At 41.3% G+C, this 22,322-nt stretch overlaps 1 protein-coding gene across 2 annotated transcripts in view; it reads left to right on the top strand.

Moving 5' to 3' along the window:
* The first annotated feature begins 11,700 nt into the window (after positions 1 to 11,700).
* The window catches only part of PPP4R3A (protein phosphatase 4 regulatory subunit 3A), a 42,239-nt gene continuing 31,617 nt past the window's right edge, over positions 11,701 to 22,322 (top strand). For both annotated transcript variants that reach the window (XM_024130948.2, XM_024130947.2), the window contains exon 1: positions 11,701 to 11,864. In XM_024130948.2, the coding sequence (XP_023986716.1) occupies positions 11,723 to 11,864 (142 nt within the window). In that variant the 5' untranslated portion in view covers positions 11,701 to 11,722. The remainder of the gene's footprint in view (positions 11,865 to 22,322) is intronic.

The raw sequence follows: 22,322 nt of genomic DNA, 5'->3' as shown, positions 1-22,322 counted from the left end.
CGGGCTCTCAACCCCTGTGCCACCAGGGAAGCCCCAACAACAAACATTTATTGTTCACAGTTCAGGAGGCTGAGAAGTCCAAGATCAAGGTGCCAACAGGTCCATGTCTGGTGAGAGCCTACTTCCTGGTTTGCAGATGTCTGGTTGTGTCCTCACATGACAGAGAACAGAGAGAGAAAGCAAGCTCTCTCTTGTCTCTTCTTATAATGGCACTAATCCCACCATGAAAGCCTCACTTTAACTACCCAATGACCTCCCAAAGGCTCCATCTCCAAATACTGTCACACTGTGGAGGTCAGGGCTTCAACATATGAATTTGGGGGGAACACATTTAGTCCATAGCAATGACTGAGTCTAACAGTGGCACTTTTGTCCTCTTTCTTTGCACAGCTAAATTTGTGCTTCTTACTCAGTTTTCAAATCTAAACAGCATATTGCTTAGAAATCCATACATTGGAGGTAAAACTAAAAAGAAAAGCAAAGGAACAAGTGATCCTCCTGAGGGAAGATGGAGGGGGAAGGTGACACAGAGTACTTCTGAGATCATTTTAGATGGTGGTACAGTTTTTCATTTTATTATTACTCAATAAACTGTATATTATGTTTATACACTTTTCTGTATGTATGATTATCTCATAATTTAAATAATATAGAATTTAGACTCATCTGATAAAGCTCTTAACTTTTGTACCTCGGATGTCATGAAATTTAGGGATAGAAAGAGCAAAACGTGGCAAAATACAGTCCAAATCTGGAACCTGGCTCTTAGCCACATTAATGAGTGTTGGTAGTACAAACAAACCAGAACAGAAAGAGTTGACCACACTGCATCTAGATAAAGGGGCACATGATTGCTTTATATTCCTTTAATTTAAATTGATTTCATATTTTGTAAATGACACAAATACCTATCAAATTTTCTCCTGCAATCCCTTTCCTATCTTCTTATTGTCATATGACCTAGAGACCTTAATTATCCATAACTCATTTCCACCTCAGTATTCAGTTAGTGTCTAACTCCTATTGACTGTACCTCTAAAACAGCCCTTGTAACTACCCTTCTCTTTCCATTACTCTGCCCTGGTGCTGATGTAGACCCTCTTGAGAAATTCTGATTGTTATTATATAAGCTGCAAGCAGGCCTCCCAGACTCCAGTTTTTACCTTCTTCAATCTATCTTCAACAGTGCCACCAGAATTCAGCTTCTAAACTGTAGACTTTTTGAATTGTGGTAAAATATATGTATCATAAAATTTTACTATTTTAATCTTTTTTTTTTTTTTTTTTTTTTCGCGGTACGCGGGCCTCTCACTTTTGTGGCCTCTCCCGCTGCAGAGCACAGGCTCCGGACACGCAGGCTCAGCGGCCATGGTTCACGGGCCCAGCCACTCCATGGCATGTGGGATCTTCCCGGACCGGGGCACGAACCCGTGTCCCCTGCATTGGCAGGTGGACCCTCAACCACTGCGCCACCAGGGAAGCCCCCTATTTTAATCATTTTTAAGCGTACAGTTCAGTGGCATTAAGTACATTAATTGTTGTGCAACCATCACCACCATCCATCTCCAGAAATTCTTCATCATCACAAACTGAAACTCTGTCCCCAGTAAACAATAACTCCCCATTCCCACCTTCCCCAGCCCCTAGTAACCACTACTCTACTTTCCATCTCTATGAATTTGACTATTCTGGGTACCTCATACAAGTGGAATCATACAATATTTGTCCTTTTGTGTTTGGTTTCTTTCACCCAGTATCATGTCCTCAAGGTTCATCTATGTTGTAGCACGTGACAAAATTTCTTTCCTTTTTAAGGCTGAATAATAGTCCATTGTATGTGTACACCACATTTTCTTTATCCATTTATCTGTCAATAGACTTTTGGGTTGTTTCTACCTTTCGGCTATTGTGAATAATGCTGCAACAAACAAGGATGTATAAATAGTTGTTCAAGTCCCTGCTTTCAGTTCTCTTGGGTATATACCTAAAGTAGAATTGCTGGATCATATGGTAAATTCTTTGTTTAATTTTTTGAAGGACATGCCATTCTGTTTTCCATAGCAGCTGCACCATTTCATAGTTCCACCAGCAATGCACAAAAGTGTTCCAATTTCTTCACATCCTGGCCAACAATAGCCCTCCTAACATGTGTGAAGTGGTATCTGATTGTGGTTTTGATTTCCAGTTCCCTAATGATTAGTGATGTTAGCATTTTTTCATGTGCTTATTGGCCATTTACATATCTTCCTTGGAGAAATATCTGTTCAAACCCTTGCCCATTTTTTATAATAGCGTGTTTTTTGTTATTGTTGTTGAGTTGTAGGAGTTCTTTACATATTTTGGATATTAATCCCTTATCAGATATGATTTGCAAATACTTTGTTTCATTCTATGGGTTGCCTTTTCACTCTCTTGATAGTATCCTTTGCACAAAAGTTTTAAATTTTTATTAAGTCTGATGTATCTATTTTTTGTTTTGTTGCCTATGCTTTTGATGTCCAAGAAATCGTTGTCAAATCTAATGTCATGTCCTAAGTTCTTTTCTAGGAGTTTCATAGTTTTAGCTCTTGTGTTTAGTCTTTGATATATTTTGAGGTAATTTTTGCATATGGTGTAAGGTAAGGGTCCAACTTCATTCTTTTTACATGTGGATATCTTTTTACATGTCCAACTTCATTCTTCTTCATTTGTTGAAAAGACTGTCTCCCACCCTGCCATCCCCCCACCCCCCCATTGGATGGTCTTGGCATCCTTGTTGAAAATCACTTGATCATACATGCAAGAGCTTATTTCTGGGCTCTCTATTCTATTCCGTTGGTCTCTGGATGTCTGTCTTATGCCAGTACTACACTGTTTTGATTACTGTAGCTTTGTAGTTAGTTTTGAAATAAGGAAGTGTGAGTCCTCCTAGTTTATTCTTTCTTAAGACTATTTTGGCTATTCAGGGTCCCTTCAGCTTCCCTATGAATTTTAGGATGGATATTTCAATTTCTGCAACAACAAAAAAGGCATTAGAATTTTGATAGGGATTGCATTGGACCTGTAGATTGCTTTGGGTAGTATTGTCATCTTAATATTAAGTCTTCCAATCAATGAACATGAGATATCTTTCCATTTATTTTTGTACTTTAAAATTTCTTTCAGTAATATTTTGTAGTTTTCAGTGTACATGTCTTTATCCTCCTTGGCTAAGTTTATTCCGATTTTATTCTTTTTGATGCTACTGTAAATGTAGTTGTTTTTTCAAAGTGTAGATTTTTATCCTGTCACTTTTCTGCCCCAGAAACTTTTCATGTCTCTCCATTCATCTTCAGAATGACATTTCAGGCTTTCACAATCTTGGTCCAAACTCCCTTTTCTGCCTAATTTCCTACTTTCCCTCAGTTTGGGCTCCCCAGCCATGCTGATCTGCTTACAGTTTCCTGAATTTCCATACATGTTCATATCTCCTTGCTGTAAATATTTTTTCTCTTAATCCTGCAGCCTCAGATGCTATTTTTCCCATTCTTTTGACATCAAACTCTTCAAATCTCATCCCAATGATGCCTCTTCCACAAAACTCTTCTCTGACCCCTGCAATCATCAATTTTACCACAACTTCTGTGTCCATTCAGCATGACCTTTGCCTTAGTTTAACACTTATTTTCTTGTAGCTAATCTGTGCTCAATTACTAGGTGACCGTCCTAATTAGACAGTTTAGCATTCAGTTCAACAAATATCTACTGAACATTAACCAAATTCCAGGCAATGTACTTGACATTGAGTATACATAAGAATGAGAGAAAGTCCTGCCTTCAAGGAGCTTCACAAGCTAGTAGAAGAATCAGGCATGTTAATAAACCAATAGTGCACAGGTGATAGTTTAAGTATTGAAAAGACACAGTGTTATAAAAGAGAAGATGGCTAAGGCTGTCTGGGATGGGAGCTGTCACGTGAGGTCTAACAGAGTAGGTGATACCTATACAGGATTTAAAAGGAAACAAGATGGAAAGAACATTCTAGACAGAGGCACAAGGCTTAAAACACAAAACAAAACCTGATATTTAGGGAACTAGACGCAGTCAACATCCCTCGAGTGGTGTTAAAATTCAAGGGGCAAGTAACAGATCATGAAGGGAGATGCTGACTGTTTCAGCCTTTGAACTTTTAGGCAAAATAGTAATCTGCTGAAGAGTTTCCAGCATATCCCATATCAGCGGTCCCCAACCTTTTTGGCACCAAGGACCGGTTTTGTGGAAGACAGGTTTTCCACGGGTGGGGGTGGGGGAGGGGGGGATGGTTCAGGCGGTAATGCCAGCGATGGGGAGCGGCAGATGAAGTTTCGCTCACTCACCCGCCGCTCACCTCCTGCTGTGCAGCCCGGTTCTATACCGGTCCGTGGCCCAGGGGTTGGGGAACCCCTGTTATATATCACTGTATATAGGGATACGTATATCAAACATGTAATTCTGGTAGCAGGGCATTCCATGGATTGGAGTGAAGGGGGAAGCTTTGAAATTAAAAAGTACCCAGGACTTCCCTGGTGGCCCAGTAGTTAAGAATCTGCCTGCCAATGCAGGGGACGTGAGTACGAGCCCTGGTTCGGGAAGATCCCACATGCCGCGGAGCAACTAAGCCCGTGCACCATAACTACTGAGCCTGCACTCTAGAGCCCGTGTGCCGCAACTACTGAAGCCGGCGCACCTAGAGCTCTTGCTCCACAACAAAAGAAGCCACCACAATGAGAAGCCTGCGCACCACAATGAAGAGTAGCCCCCGCTTGCTGCAACTAGATAAAGCCTGCGTGCAGCAACGAAGACCCAACACAGCAAATAAATAAATATAAAATTTAAAAAAAAAAGTAAAAAGTACCCAAATATTTAAGCTACCCACCTGTTCATTTTAATATATACATCATTAGTAAAATAATGACTTCTATTTATCCTGCTTATATTATTATTCACTGGGGCACACACATAAATGACTATTTCTAGGACTAGACTGATACATTTATTGACAATTGAACATGAATAAAGTTCTTGGTTGGTTAATAAAAATTAAGCAACATCACAGATTTTTGCTCCTTTTATTACAGATCTATGTCAATGAAGTACCAATTGGGTTTCCAGCAGGAAAGCTTATCTTGCTACAACAGCTGTACTTCTGGGAGGGCTTGTCTTTATCAAATTTTTGATGGAAAGGAATAATAAACACATATGGAATTCATGTTAAAAGCTTTTCAAGAGAGAGGACAAACTACCTTCCTCTCTCTTTCAAGATTTTTTGGTGAGGGGAGGGGAGATGGATAGAATCCTGAACAATGAAAAGAACAGGGAACAAATCATAGTAATCCCAATTGTGATTTCCAGTCCCTAGAAGTATCTTAAATGATTCCCAAGCATGCTAATTGAATGACAGACTTAGGGAATTTTGTTTTCAATTTAACTTGTTCTTTGTAAATACATTTAACACTTGTTTTGCTTGTTGTTAACCCATGAAGAGTTGCTATTCAGCATTTTGTAAGGTAGTTTTTATATTTAAAGAAATGAATTGTGGGTGGTGGTGAGTTCTCAGCTGGTCAAAGTCTTTTGTTGCTACAGTGTTTATCTAAAATTACCTTCATTTTCTGATTTGTTCATGATTACATTATGTTCAGGGTAGGATAAGAGAAACTGTAACTTTTTTTCAGAAGTATTATATAGCAAATTAAATATTTATCTAACTTATGAAAATAGTTTAGAACAAAAATGGATGACTGATGGAACATTTTTCTGCTGAGTGTTTTTTCTGATTATTTTCAGCTGTTTATATTACATGGTGCTATGTAATAAAATGCTCATGAATGTCATGAAAATGCTTATGTGTGCTCATATGAGCATCTGCATTTATGGGGAGAATTTAAAAAAAAATTTATTGAAGGGCTTCCCTGGTGGCGCAGTGGTTGAGAGTCCGCCTGCCAATGCAGGGGACACGGGTTCGTTCCCCAGTCCGGGAAGATCCCACATGCCGCGGAGCGGCTAGGCCCATGAGCCATGGCTGCTGAGCCTGCGCGTCCGGAGCCTGTGCTCCGCAACGGGAGAGGCCATAACAGTGAGAGGCCCGCATACCGCAAAAAAAAAAAAAAAAAAAAAAATTATCGAAGTATAGTTGATTTATATATTGTATTAATTTCTACTGTACAGCAAAGTGAGTGATTCATCTATATATAATTTTTTGTATTCCTTTCCATTATGGTTTAGTACAGGATATTGAATATAGTTCCCTTGTGTTATACACTAGAACCTTGTTCTTTATCCATTCTATACATAATAGTTTGCATCTGCTAATCCCAGACTGCCAGTCCATCCCTCCCCCACCCCCCTTGGCGAGCACAAGTCTGTTCTCTATATCTGAGTTGGTTTCTGTTTCATAGGTAAGTTCATTTGTGTCATATTTTAGATTACACATATAAATATCATATGGTATTTGTCTTTCTCTTTCTTACTTCATTTAGTATGATAATCTCTAGGTCCATCCAAGTTGCTGCAAATGACATTATTTCATTCTTTTTTTATTGCTGAGTAGTATTACACTATATATAATATATATATATATACATACATACATACATACATACCACATCTTCTTATTGCCTTTATGGGGAGAATTTAATAATTTCTATTATTCTTACCATCATTGCTCCACACTTATGGAATTTGAAAGCTAGAAGTATCCTTAAAGATCTTCTCATCAGAATTAGAAAACTGAGGCCCAAGTTAGGGTTCAACAATTCCAGCATTGGTACTGTGCCCTTCCCCCGATACAGACACCATTATCTTCATGGCCTAACATGGGGGTCATCTATAGGGATGGAGCATTCTGGAGTTGGGCAGTGCATAATCCAGCATCCTTGTCCCTGTTCTCTCCAGGGTTTTTAGTTTAAAGTAGGTAACACTATAAAACTAATGACTGTGACATGGATAAATGTAAGTAACATAGAGTAGGTATAAATATTGTGCAATGAATAGACTCCACTGCATATTTTATAAGTTTATGTTATGTATGTAGGTGAAGGTGCAGGGTTCAGGGGAAAAGCTTTATATTTAGAGCACAGGAGGAGTCAGTATCTTATTTAATCCTTAAAACAACCTCAGAAGTTATTATTATTCCTATTTTACAGGTGAAGAAGAGGAGGTAGAGAGGTTTAGAAACTTGCAAATATCACATTGTTACTAACAGGCAGGACCTGGACTCAAAATCCAACACCCACATCCTTGACCACTATGATAATATATCTCAACCTTTTGTGATTTGCAACCTCCCATTAGGAATTTTCTTAAATTGTATCACCATTTGCACATGGCATATGATTAAGTGATTATAAATTAAGGTATTTATTTATTACTGTGATGGTTAGTTTTGCATCAATTTGGCTAGGCTATGGTACCCAGTTATTCAGTCAAACACTAATCTAGGTGTTGCTGTGAGGGTATTTTGTAGAGTGATTAACATCTACAATTAGCTGACTTTTAAGTAAAAGAGATTATCCTCAGTAACCTGGGTGAGCCTCATCCAAATCAGTGCAAAGGCCTTAACACCGAAACTGAGGTTTCCCTGAGGAAGAAATTCTGTGGATTGCAGTGTCAGCTTCTGCCCAAGAGCTTCCAGCCTGCTGCTGACCTGCCCTACATACCTCCAGACTTGCCTAGCCACATCCCACTACGTATAAACAAATTCCTCGAAATCTCTTTCTCTCTGTCGATGTAGCCTACTGGTTGTTTCTCTGCTAGAACCCTAATACAACTCAACTGTTATTTAAGATTATATTAAAAAGTTCATTTAAACATAATTATTAATATTAGTTGTATATATAAAATCTTTTTGCCAGTTAATAAACCCTGCTGTTTAATTTACCTTAAAAAGATATTATAAAGTTTTTTTTTTTTTTTTTCCCACAAATTACTTCGTTTGGTTTGGGGATCGAATAAGTAATAACATGTGAATACATTTAAAGATGTCTGTGTCAAAAGCAGACATAATTGCTGTCATGCCCATATGCTTGAAATTATTGCATCTTACTTTTTAGAAAAAAACAAGTGCTCTGTTTTTATAATTTTCCAGTTTTTTTTTTTTTTTTTTTTTTGTGGTACGCGGGCCTCCCTCTGCTGCGGCCTCTTCCGTTGCGGAGCACAGGCTCCGGACGCGCAGGCTCAGCGGCCATGGCTCACGGGCCCAGACGCTCCGCGGCGTGTGGGATCCTCCCGGACTGGGGCGCGAACCCGGTTCCCCTGCATCGGCAGGCGGACGCGCAACCATTGCGTCACCAGGGAAGCCCTCCAGTTTTTTTTTTGTAAATGGTGAAACCCTCAGGCTGTTCTTTGCAAGCGCTTCTTTGTATTTGACGTGGTAGGGAAGGAAGGTTCCAACTTCTGACTTTAAAACTGATACTCCCACATCCTGTGAAACCGCTTTGCCCTGGTCATTCGGTCAAGGCCTCTGTCTGAATAGATGGGTATAATTCAAAATGCTGTACATTGCAGGTTTGGTAAGATTTCTGATAATATTAAGCACGTGAACCTGCCAAAATGGTAGCCAGTAGCCACATGCGGGTAATGATGCCAAAATCTCAGCCTCTGTGCACTGGTGCCGAATCAAATCTTAGAGACAGAGTTTTGGGTGAAGTAGAAAAGGATAGCTTTGTTGTTTTGCCAGGCAAAAGGGGACACAGTAGGCTCCTGCCCTCGAAAACTGTGTGTCCCAACCCGGGAGGATTTGGTGAGGAGTTTTATAGCAATGGTTCAAAGGTGGGGTTGCTGATAAGATTAGGGTGTGTGCAGGAACTGCACTCCTTTCATCTGGTCTCAGGTAATCTCTTGATGAGCTTTTCTGGTTCCTTTAATCTGGCCTCAGGTGGTCTTCTGTGGAACGAAGAATCCTGACATCTTCCATTTGTTAGGGGTTTTAGTTCTATAAAGAGCTCATATTGTTATGTGCATCCCTTGAAGAACCAGGATCCTGCCCCAAGGCTGCACTATTGTTTCTTGGCTGTTCTTCCCTTGTCTCTTTATCCCCTCCCTTCCCTGATTAACAACTGTTTGAATCTGCCCTTTGGGACTCAGGGAAGATCACAGAAGCTGGGGTCTGTTCCTTACAAACAAGGAACAGGGGACACAGAAAGGCTTCTGTGCCCAGGAGCCCCATAGGGTCCTGCTCGGTTTCAGTACTAAGGCCTGGAAATGTGGCTAGTGGGACTGAGGAACTGAATTTTAAACCTTACTTAATTTTAATTAAAGTTTAAAAATACTCGATTTATTTTTTGGAAAAAAGGTAAGTATATTTCAAGTAACTTTAGTATGTGAATCTACTTTTTCAACTGTAAATTTAGTGAAACCTAAATACACATCAGGTACTTCCAATGAAAACTCAGCATCCAAACAGAAATTTACACTAAAGGTAAAATACACATCACATTTTGAACTTAGTATGAAAAAAAGTAATTCAAAATATCTCATTCATTTTATATTGAAGCTATCACATTAAACTGTCGACTGAAGTAAAGAGGCAAAATGTAAAAGCTGTGAGTTAAGCTCTGTTCTGGGACCTTACTGAGGGCTATAGCCTAGGAGACAGCCTCTCGGATAGCTCTGAGGAACTGCTCCATAGAGGTCAGGGAGGAGCCAGGACTATATACGAACTTCTTTGCTGTGAAAAACATTTGTAGTCAAGCATGAAAAGGTTACTGCTAATCACAAAGAACAGACATCTCAATGATTTTAGTGCTTTTCTACGTTTGGGAAGATGTTAGAATCTCGGGGTCACTGAAATTTTTCCGTAGCTATGTTTCTTATTTTTCCAGGGGCCAGTGTATCCAAAGCACAGAATGCTTCCTGTTTTTCTCCTTCCTGAATTCCCCCCAGGGTGCACTGTCCGTGAGCCACTGCAGTGGCTAAAGGCCGGAATCTTGTAGAAGTGGAACGGCAGGCAACATTTTTTTCTTAACACAACCAAATACATTATAAAAACAAATTTCAGCAGTTTCTTCTAACATTTTAAAGAAGCGGCTACCATAAATGTAAAATTACATACACGGCTCACATTTTATTTCCAGTGGCCAGCAATGATCTAGACGGCGTGGCAAAGAGTAAAAGCCCCCCCCAAATGGTGGCTATCATTTGTGTGATAGGAATGGGAACGACACTCCTTTGTGAAGATTAACAGTGCTTAACAGTGAACGTTGAGAATTACTCATCCTGATTATACAGTACCCCGTTTGTTTTTGTAAGCCCCTCAAGTTCTTTTTGCAACATGAAGAACTAGAAAATAACAATTCTGGAGGAACAGAGGTAGCAGCTATTTTAAGGAGAGGTTTTAGACTCGTCACTTCAGGCTTGGTCCCACGCCCAGAAAGAGAAAACTGTGGCAAGTTTCTAGACTCCCATCTCGGTGCGTGCCCTATGGTAGCTCCCAGGACCTGCGGCTGACCTCGCTGCGCAAACCTGCGGTCTTTCCGGAAAACTTCTCAATTTCTTCCTAAAGGAGAAAGGCCTGAGTCTGCGAGGCTCCGGCGCCACCGACCTCCGCGCTCCGGGTGCCCAGTCCAGCCCCAAAGGCGGCTCGAACAGCACACTCGCGGAGGCGGGCGCGCCGCGGGAAAGCCCCAGGCCGAAGCCGCCCGACGCCTGCAGGGAGCGGCGGCTGGACAGCGAGCCACCCGGCTAGGCGGCGGGCGGACCCAGAGCCGGAGACGCCAAACGCCCGGCGGGCAGAGAGCAGAGCAGCTCAGGGATCAGCAGCCGGAGGCGGGCTCCACTCCCCTTTCGAATCCCGAGCGGGGCTGATGACGAACACAGGGAGCGACGGACGTACACACGCACCGCGCTCGCACGACAGTACGTGCAGGGAGCGCGAGGGAGCCTCGGTCCGTCACCGGTGCGACCAGCGTTCCGCCTCCTCCACTCCCTGCGCTCCCGCCACCTCGGCAACCCGACGCCCGCCGACCGCCTCCGTCCGAGGCCTCCGCCGCTGCGAGGCTCGCGGCTTCCCTCCTGTCTCTTTAAATGGTGGGGCCAACGGGCCGCCCCTGCAGCTGCTGCCGGGGTGGCCCCGCGCGCCGCTATTGAGGGGCGAACCAAGATGGCGGCGGCTTTGGCTCTGTGAGGAAGACGGAAGAGGCGGCGGCAGCGGCGGAGGGAAAAGGACTCCTAGTAGCCAAGAGCGCTCGTGCGCCAGGGCGCTCTCGGAGTCTCCCGCGTAGTGGTGGCAGCTGCAGCAGGACTAGGCGCCGGTCGGCTTGGGACATTTGAAGCAGGAGAACGGAGCGCAGTCCCCGGCTGCGGTGGCAGGGCCAGGTATAAGGAAGGAAAACATGGCGGCGGCGGCCTGAGGAGGCGGCGGCGGCGGCGCGGGAAGCGGCTTCACGGAGATCATGGCGGAGGCGGGAGCAGGGCAGTGAACGGCGCCGCGAGTTCCTAGCGCGGCGGGGCGGGAGGCTGCGAAGCGCTGCGCGGCCCCCTCGGGGCGGCCGGGCTCGCCGGGCCTGGACAATAGCGCCGAGGAGCCGGAGGCGAGGAAAGGCGGGGGCCAGAGCTCGGGCCCGGCGGCGGGCCATGCGGGCGGCAGCGCGGCCCCGGGGCGGCCAGCGGCGGCAGTGAGGCCGGGGAGCCCTCCGCTCGTGGGCGTTCTCTCGCCTCGGCTCCCGCCTTCCCCGGACCCCCTTCCTGGGCGACTCCGGCGGGGCCTTTGCCCCGGCCCCCGGGCGGCACGATGACCGACACCCGGCGGCGGGTGAAGGTTTACACGCTCAACGAGGACCGGCAGTGGGACGACCGGGGCACCGGACATGTGTCGTCCGGCTACGTGGAGCGGCTGAAGGGCATGTCCCTGCTTGTCAGGGCTGAGAGCGACGGTGAGTGAACCCCTCGCGGCGGGACCCTCGCCTCGCCCGCGCCCCTGGGCCACCTGCCCGGCCCTGTGGGGCTAGCGGTCCTCTGCCTGAGAAGACGGAGGGGACGGAGGCGGCGGCTGGGGCCGCGGCGGCCGCCGCCTCGGGAGAGGACGGGCCCCCGGCGTCCCTGTCTTCCCGGAGCTGCCCGGGGAGCGCTCCAAGTGTTTCTTTCTCTGAGTGCCCCGTCGCACTTGTGCGGGCACGGGCGGAGCCAGGCGCGTCTGAGCGGTGCCGCCGGGGCGTGTGCAGAGGTCGGGGGCCTGGGAGCGGGAGCCCGGGCCGTGCAGTTCCTGTGCGCAAGAGTGACCTTGAGAAAGCTACTGATCAAACCGATCGTCCTGCCTTAGTTCACGCGTCTGTAAAGCAGGCATGAAACTTTTCTCGGAGCTGAGAAAGTTCTTAGCTGTTTCAGTTTTTGGAGCATAAACATTTTGTTGTACTTTTTTTTTTCTTCGTCTTTTTTTTAAACGTATCATTGTTGCATCTTTCCTATCCTGTTGCAGGTTGGCAACCCTGGTTCTGGATCTGGCAACTCTGCACTCGGCAGAGGAAGTGCTTCTTTGCCGTGGGAAGAGATTTGTGTTCCCGCAGCGTTAGTTGTCTTTTTCATTAGAAATGCAGAACTTTGTGGGTAGTTTCACTGGGTAAACGCCCTGCAAGTTTGGAATCATTTTATCCGAGCGCTTAAATGTATATTCATAATTTGGTTCAGCTAACAGGTGGGGAGGAGTTGGCAGAAACCTTTAAAACCTTTCGAATCTGCCCTAGTGATGCATATGTTTCACATATTTTGAAACAGCCCTTCAAGGTTCAAAGACCAAGTTGATTGAAGATAAGTGTTTCACATTTTTAAAGACTTAATTCCGTTTAGGGATTGCCACTTCCTCCGGTGGCGTACCATGAATTTCCCTTAAAGAAAATGTTCACATCAGGTAAAACTTTTTTCAAAATAGTTCCTTCTGAATTTGAAAATCTGCCTTGTAATGATAGCCTATAATTTTATGGTAGCTAACTGTCTGAGTTTATTACGATTGTAGGTCTGTATCTAAATTATTACAAACTCATTTCAAGGACCTTTAATTAGACTTTCTACCCAGAACTCCAATTCCACGGAAAACAAATAAGACTCACCATTCTGTAATTGAAGACTGTAGGGACATTGCTTTTCAATTTTAATTGAAAGAAAAATGGTAACTTGGAGCATATTGCCCACAGATTACTTTCTAAGCCCCCCCAAAATAACTTAAAACTGGAGAAAAATTATTTTTCCTTGGAGGCATTTTTAAAGGGTTTTGAACACATTGGGTAAATTTTTCTGAGGCCTGTATTATTTGTCTCAAAATACAAGTTTGAATGTGAAGTGTTAGTGTACTTTTCTGTATGACTATCATACAGTAACCAACTATTCGAACTTCTGTGTTTTTGCTTGTTTGGAAAACTTTTTACATAGTGAGTTGGAAAGTATAGGCTTTATAGGTTCAGCTAATCATGTGTAGATGTGAGATGAATTCTTTGAAACCTCATAATAATTTGAAATAAGACATACTTTCACATCATGTGTTTAATTGGACTCCTTATACAAAGTCCTTTGTTTAAAGTATTTTTAAGCATTAAGTCTTAATGTCATATTGTCATAGGGAATCATACTCTTCTAACGCAATATTATAGGAATCTGGGTTTTTTCCATTTTTATCTAACAGGGAAAGAGCTGAAATAAACTGACTGTGCCCTTGTTAAATTTATAAGTTGTTAGGAAAACTAAATCCAAAGAGTAGGCTTAGAAAATTCCAGGATACTTGTGAAATAGTTTGTAAATAATCTTTAATTTGATGATTTATGGGTTTTTTTTCCTAACAGGAAAACTCCAAATAGGAATAATAGTCAAAATTTATTGAGTGTCTACTGTGTGCCAGAGATTCTTCACTTGTATTCTCTCGTGTCCTCTTGGTGTAGGTACTGTTATTAGCCATATTTATAGATCAGGAAACTGAGGCTCAAAGAAGCTAAATAACTTAAGATCACATAGCTAGGTTAAAAAGCAAGGAAGATCAGTGTTCAAACTGAGGTGGGGGAGAGGTGTCAGGGATTGAATAAGACTTCTAGTCTATGACTTGAAACGAGTATTATCAATTATTTAATTACCATCGTTAACTGTTTATAGTGTGTTTTAAACCCCCATATTATTGTCTACTTGCATTTGCTGCTTTATACTTAGATTCAAGGTTCATTTCAAAGAAAATGAAAACAATTTTTAGCCTAAAGATATTTAAAATTATAGTTTATCTCCAAGCCACATGTGGGAGTTTTGTATTGGCTGCTAGCTTGGATTATCCATTATTGTGTGCTTCCGTCGTTTTGCATTATAGGATAATTGAGAATTTTCTTTTTATTGCGATGAGCAAAATGGGAAGTTGTTTCTGGTTTTCCATAAAATGAGTCATTTATCTTGTTAGAGGAGTATATACACTTATCTGAAAATCAGGAAGGAAATTTCTGAATGGAAGTACTTGTGTCTTCCCTTTTACAGGGCACATCTGTCTGGGTAAGTATGCCCTTCCCCTGTGGAGCTGAGTGCTTGGCAAATCTGTAGCTCTCCTAGCCTTGGAGGAGGGATGTCCCACTAAGTTACTGAGCCCATTTTCTGGATTGCATCCTTATTCAGTAGGTTCCTACTGGCAGATATGTTGTAGGAACATATCCTTTTTTTTTTTTTTGAAGATGTTGGGGGTCGGAGTTTATTAATTATTTTTGCTGTGTTGGGTCTTCGTTTCTGTGCGGGGGCTTTCTCTAGCTGTGGCAAGCTGGGGCCACTCTTCATCGCGGTGCGCGGGCCTCTCACTATCGCGGCCTCTCCTGTTGCAGAGCACAGGCTCCAGATGTGCAGGCTCAGTAGTTGTGGCTCACGGGCCCAGCCGCTCTGCGGCATGAGGGATCCTCCCAGACCAGGGCTCGAACCCGTGTCCCCTGCATTAGCAGGGAGACTCTCAACCACTGCACCACCAGGGAAGCCCTGAACATATCCTTTTTTAAAAATGAAGGTAGATTACCTCATTACCTCATAGCCATTTACCTGCCAAGTTCCATCTTCCAGTAAAGATTACTTAGTATTGTTTTTTTTCTTCTCCCAGTTTATGCTGTACCTATTACCTTGCTGAAGTGAGGGTAATGATGTCATCCTTTACTTACTCTCTCACTTTATGTTCAAATCATTCTACTTTTTTTCTCCATTATTATTTTTACCACCTCCACCTGCCAATTTTAGAATTGATAAAGTAAAGAAATTGGAATTTCTCCACACACTGAAGGATGTCTTTGAACATAAAATCATGTCTGTGCTCTTTATTCTGGATTACTTTGCCAGACATCAAGAATAGTGTTCTTATATTTGGTTTTCACCTTAAGTTTTATAAAGTATTTTTTACATTTCATAATGGTTTTAATTCTGACTTGTCTAGTCAAAGTTAAAAAGAGTTCATTTTCACTGTTATTTGAGGCATGAAGAAATGAGACATGGGAAAATGTTTTGTTCAAGGTAGTGCTGCTAGCTAATGGTAAAAACTGGAATCCTGTGCTTCTTCCTCTTGATAGAACTTGGTTGTAGGTAGATCTGCCTCTACTCCTACTATAAATAGAAAAGGAGGTCAACAGTTTGGGTAGGAGAGTCTGTTTTGTTTTGTTTTGGCTGCGGTGGTGAGAAATGAACAGAGATAGCATCAGCATTTTTTATGTTATTCTTATAAATCAGTAAATAGTATATAATCTTGCATATAGTAAGCACTCCAAATTTACCAAGAAGAACCCAGTGTTAGTACTGGGAGAAATATTTCACTTTGAAAAGTTGATTTAAATGTGCTTTTTTTTTTTCCTCTTGTGTAGACCTACTTTGTGGAAAATTAATAGGCTTAGGATAACCAAACCCTTATTTTTCATCTGTTGCATGTGATAACTTTTGAAAGTTTGAGGGCCATTGGCTACATTGGGTATAACTGATGGGGTTGGAGTGTAGTGAAGGCTACTCTTCATCGCGGTGCGCGGGCCTCTCACTATCGCGGCCTCTCCTGTTGCAGAGCACAGGCTCCAGATGTGCAGGCTCAGTAGTTGTGGCTCACGGGCCCAGCCGCTCTGCGGCATGAGGGATCCTCCCAGACCAGGGCTCGAACCCGTGTCCCCTGCATTAGCAGGGAGACTCTCAACCACTGCACCACCAGGGAAGCCCTGAACATATCCTTTTTTAAAAATGAAGGTAGATTACCTCATTACCTCATAGCCATTTACCTGCCAAGTTCCATCTTCCAGTAAAGATTACTTAGTATTGTTTTTTTTCTTCTCCCAGTTTATGCTGTACCTATTACCTTGCTGAAGTGAGGGTAATGATGTCATCCTTTACTTACTCTCTCACTTTATGTTCAAATCATTCTACTTTTTTTCTCCATTATTATTTTTACCACCTCCACCTGCCAATTTTAGAATTGATAAAGTAAAGAAATTGGAATTTCTCCACACACTGAAGGATGTCTTTGAACATAAAATCATGTCTGTGCTCTTTATTCTGGATTACTTTGCCAGACATCAAGAATAGTGTTCTTATATTTGGTTTTCACCTTAAGTTTTATAAAGTATTTTTTACATTTCATAATGGTTTTAATTCTGACTTGTCTAGTCAAAGTTAAAAAGAGTTCATTTTCACTGTTATTTGAGGCATGAAGAAATGAGACATGGGAAAATGTTTTGTTCAAGGTAGTGCTGCTAGCTAATGGTAAAAACTGGAATCCTGTGCTTCTTCCTCTTGATAGAACTTGGTTGTAGGTAGATCTGCCTCTACTCCTACTATAAATAGAAAAGGAGGTCAACAGTTTGGGTAGGAGAGTCTGTTTTGTTTTGTTTTGGCTGCGGTGGTGAGAAATGAACAGAGATAGCATCAGCATTTTTTATGTTATTCTTATAAATCAGTAAATAGTATATAATCTTGCATATAGTAAGCACTCCAAATTTACCAAGAAGAACCCAGTGTTAGTACTGGGAGAAATATTTCACTTTGAAAAGTTGATTTAAATGTGCTTTTTTTTTTCCTCTTGTGTAGACCTACTTTGTGGAAAATTAATAGGCTTAGGATAACCAAACCCTTATTTTTCATCTGTTGCATGTGATAACTTTTGAAAGTTTGAGGGCCATTGGCTACATTGGGTATAACTGATGGGGTTGGAGTGTAGTGAAGGCTTGACACAGGGGTGGGACCTTTTAACATAATGCTACCAAGTTTTTTTTTTTCCCAGGCCTTCATTTTAGGTTTTAAATGCCATGTGTAATCTGTGGTCCACAAAATTGGGAGGGAGGGACCTGGAACACAGACCTGCTATAGGTTTGAAACATACACTAGTCTCCTATCTAGATGAGATTTTGGACTTCCATTAATTCATTTTGATGGTGTTTTCTTCCTACTAAGGAAGCATAGTACCGAAGCTCTTGCCCTTAGCTTTGACCATTGATAATGTCAATATACTGGAAAAGCCAGTATATTGCCAGTAAGGTTGAACTGCTTACTTAAGAGCAGCAGACCTGGAAGCTCTTCATTCTGAAATCCTTAAGTATTTATCCAAATCTGAACTAAGGTCAGGATCTAAGTTTCTTAACCCCAAACCAGATACTCCCATATTACCCGAATCTGATTGATTGGTTGGTAGTGAAAATAAAGCCATAAAATTATAGAAACTATAATATATCATTTCTCCAGTGAAGGGAATTGATATCTTCTGAACAGGTGAATTTTCCAGCTAAATTAAACTGTGTAACAAGATTTAAAAATCTCAACAATTTTCGTGGAATATTTCCTAAATACTATATATTAGAAGGTTTTTCTTAGGCAGTCTAATGAGCCTGTGTTGGTTAGCCGTTTATTTGTAATGTGTTTCTGGATCATTGTTACCAGTACTAATTTTTCTACCATTCAAGATTATAGTGATGCCAGGGAAATGATATTCTGATCATGCTGTTAAAAAAAAAAAGTATTGAGTGCTGGTTATGTGTTAGGTTCTGGGGTAGGCACTTTAATATAAAATTTCAGTTAATATTCAAAAGCAACCCTAAGAGGTATTATTTTTTTCTAACCATAAGTCTTGGTGCATTGATTCTTTGATTGGATAGTTCTGGGGTCTTTTTTTTTCCTGTACACAGCCAGAAATCTAAATTTTTTTTTTCAATGTAAAATCTTTCCATTGTAAAAGATTTGCATGAATTTAGTGTATGTGTATGTTTGTTAGAACTAGGAATCAAACAAGCTGTCTGCTGGCTGGATCTATACTACAGGCACTAGTTTTAAGTTCTCTGATTTCAACTCTTCAGATGAGACTTCATTCTGCATGTACTAACTACCCTCCCCCTATCCCTGGAGGTGTTTGTTTTGTTTTGATAGGGGTGTATTGGGGGTTTGCAGCGGGATACTAGAAAAGTTCAAGAGGAACCAAGATGTGAAGTAGGGAGGGAACGTTTTTAATGACCTAATTGTTTATACTCATAATTGTAGTGTTTGTTTTACTGTCACTTTTTCTTGCTATCAGTCTATGACAGCTTTACCTGTAGTTGTCTTGGTGATGTAATGAGTGGCATTTCCCCTTCTTTACCATTGTCCCACCATTTCCTGAGTGTACAGATCTCCTTTTTATCAGTATATTTGGGGCCTCTATTTGTGTCAGGATATACAGACCTATCTCATTTGAAACTAGCATAGTATTCCACTGTATATATTGAATTCACACAGTACAGTGTTGGTGGCATAGAGTAACATTTCTCAAATTTTTTCCCTCAGGATACCTTAATAGTACTAAAATTGAGGATCCCTAATAGCTTTTATTTATGTTTAAATGAAAAATATCTATAGATATTTACCATATTAGAAATTAAAATAAGACTTTAAAAATCTTTTCTAAAGCAAGAATTCAGTGACAAGAATGTCACTGTTTTACATTTTTACAAATCTCTTTATAATGTCTGGTTCAGATTTTTTTTAAGTGTTCTTTTCTGCTTCTGCATTCAATCTGTTGCACTATCAGTGTAGACACTGTGAGAAAAATAAGAATGAAAATTGCAAATAATCTCAGTAATATTATGAAAATAGTTTGATTTTTCTAGGCCTCTTGAGATCCCCACACTCTCCACCTGGCTCATACATTGTTTCTAGATTTTTTTTTGCCTTTACAAACACTGCTAATGACATCTGTATTCACATACTTGGCACCTGTATGAGGGTGTAGGATAATTTCCTAGGATTGTTGGACCAAAGAGTAGTATGTGTTTAGAAGCTTTTTAGATAAAGGTAAATGACCCTCCAGAATGGTTGTGCTGATGTTCAGTTTTGGTAATTGTAAATGAGAATTAAGGATCCTCTTTATTTTTTGAAGACAGATATGTGCAAATATGGCCTTGCACGCCTGTCAGAATCTTTGGGATGGACTCTGACACGCATTTGCTGTGCATGAGTATTCTTTAGTTCACCTGAGCGTGGCTGATTTTGCTAGTGGTCTGAATGATAGATTCTGTAATGACAAACTGAATTACATGTATTGATGCATTCCCCTTAGCTACATCAATCTCTCGATTTTTGTGTTTCCATATTTCCTTCCCAGTCATTCAGGTGGGAAGTGGGAAGGCCTTTCTCACTTGATATTGGGGTTTGCTGTGTAGGCTTGTCTTTCTCTTGTCTGTGTGAGTGTCTTTCTCAGATGTTTGAGGAGATGGTGTCATGATGGGGGGCGGGGGTGAGAATGAATTCCTCTTGGAGGATAAAGGCATCTATTTCATTGGATAGGATGAATGTGTTTCTCAAATAAATTGGTAAATTGGGGTGGGGGGCTGTTTTACGTATGTGTTTCAGTTATTAAGATATACTGGATCTACCCATTATCAAAAACATTGTGTTCCCCTTAATGAGAACTTTAACTCCCTTGATGTCATTTAAGATCTATTAAGGAACATTTTCCTCATTTCTCCCCTTGTTATCTCTGCTACCATGATAAATGCCTCACACCTACAGTTGAACTCTACATCCCCTTCCATACCCACTTATTACTGGGATGGAACTACTGTTCCCAGTACTGTAGCTATTGATAATAAATAAACTTGTTGGGGGGAAGGATTGTGTAGATGCATATTAACACTCAGCTGGATCTTTTTCAGTTGATTGGATAAGTAAGTGCTTATAACTTTATTCAGTAGAAACTAGGAGATGGGAGTGGGGAACCTAATAGATGGACTAGGAGTAAAACTAGAAATGTGTCTTTTCATTATTATCTTACTTAGCCCCCCAGTTAAAAGGCTGTTTCCCATATTCCAGCCTCCTGACATCTTAGGGAACATGGTATTTGGGGACCAGAGCTGGACTTCCTAAAGTTATATCTTAGACTAAAACCATTGGATATGGCTGAAATGGTTTCAGGAGAGATGCTTCCCCCTGACATCTTGAATGGCCCAGGAAAAAGAAAAACTTACCAGAAGCTTCTAGTATGTGCTTATTCTTGTTTTAGCCAGCACTTTGGGAGGGAACACTTCATACTTTGAATTTGTGATTGATTTTTCCTTTCTAGTCATCCTAACACTGTAACACTACTGAGAGAGTTTTGAAACAAATGCAAAAAAAAAAAAAAGGCAAAAAAACTTGTACTCAAAAAATAATAGTTGGTGTTGGTGTTTTGTTTTAGCAGTTGCCAAGTCAGGTGTGTGGGGTTTTTTGTGTGTTTTTTTAAAATTGTTTATTTTTGGCTGTGTTGGGTCTTCGTTGCAGTGTGCGTGCTTCTCATTGCCGTTGCTTCTCTTGTTGCAGAGCACGGGCTCTAGAGCACAGGCTCAGTAGTTCTGGCGCACGGGCTTAGTTGCTCTGAGGCATGTGGGATCTTCCCGGGCCAGGGATTGAACCTGTGTCACCTGCATTGGCAGGCAGATTCTTAACCACTGCGCCACCAGGGAAGTCCCAGGTGTGTGTTTCTTGAAATCACAAGTTGAAGTGATAGCTCCAGCCCCTATGCCATGTGTCATTTTACCCCTTCTCTTAAACTTAAATAAAACAAAAAAAAAAACTTTTGAAGTATAATACATCAAAAAGGTACACAAATCATAAGTATTCAGCTTGATGAATTTTTCACAAAATAACCAGCACAAAGATGAAGAAACAACATAACCAGCACTCTGGAAGCCTGCTTCATGTCTCTCTTCAGTCACTATCTCTCCCCTTCCCCTCAACAACCTAACTTCTAACACCATAGATTAATTTTTGCCACTTTTTGAACTTCATGTAAATGTACTTATGGTATATACTTTTGTCTGAGGCTTCTTTCATTTATGTTTGTAAGATTCATATACATTTTTGCATTTACATATATTTGGTTCATGCATTTACATTGCTGTATGATATTGTATGAATATTTACACTTTAGCTTTTTTTTAACAGAATTCATATGCCATCTCATTCAAAGTGTATAGTTCAGTATTTTCTAGTATATTCACAGGGTTATGCAACCATCACCACAAAGAGAGACCATTTTGTCCTCTAAAAGAAATCGTGTACCCATTAGCAATCACTACCCATTTGTTCCCCCTTCCTCGCAGTCCTAAACAGCCACTAATCTACAAATCCTCTAAATTTGCAAATTCTGGACAATTCATATAAATGCAGTCCTAAAATATGTGGTCCTTTGTAACTGGCTTCTTTAACTTATGTTTTCAAGGTTCACCTGTTACAGCATGGATCAGAACTTCATCTTTGTATAGTATTATACAAAGTATAATACGAATAGTATTTGATTTTATTTACCCATTCATCAGTTTTTGGACATTTGGATTGTTTCCACTTTTTTGCTGTTATGAATAATGCTGCTGTGAATGTATGTGTACACAGATTTGTGTGGGCAGATGTTTTCGTTTCTCTTGTATGTATCTAGGAGTGGAATTGCCCGTAACTCTCTTTTTGAGGAACTGCCAAATTTTTCCAAAGTGGATGCCTTTTTATATACCTACAAGAAAAATGTATGAGGGTTCCAATATCTCCACATGGTTGCTAGCTCTTGTCATTGTCTGTCTTTGATTATAGGCTTCCTAGCTGGTGTAAAATGCTTATCTTTTTGTGGTTTTGAGTAGCATTTCCCTAATGACTAAAGACGTTGAGCTTTTTTTCCTGTTTATTGTCCAATTGTATATCTTCTTTGGAGAAATATCTATTCGGATCCATTGCCCTTTTTTTTTTAACACCTTTTTTGGAGTATAATTGCTTTACAATGGTATGTTAGTTTCTGCTTTACAACAAACTGAATCAGTTATGCATATAATATGTTCCCATATTTCTTCCCTGTTGCGTCTCCCTCCCTCCCACCCTCCCTATCCCACCCCTCTAGGTGGTCACAAACCACCTAGCTGATCTCCCTGTGCCATGCGGCT

The sequence above is a fragment of the Physeter macrocephalus genome, chromosome 11 (genome assembly GCF_002837175.3).
Source record: "Physeter macrocephalus isolate SW-GA chromosome 11, ASM283717v5, whole genome shotgun sequence".
In the NCBI taxonomy this organism is placed as follows: domain Eukaryota; kingdom Metazoa; phylum Chordata; class Mammalia; order Artiodactyla; family Physeteridae; genus Physeter; species Physeter macrocephalus.
Note: the sequence above shows the minus strand (reverse complement) of the source record. Positions and strands in the feature narration are given on the sequence as shown.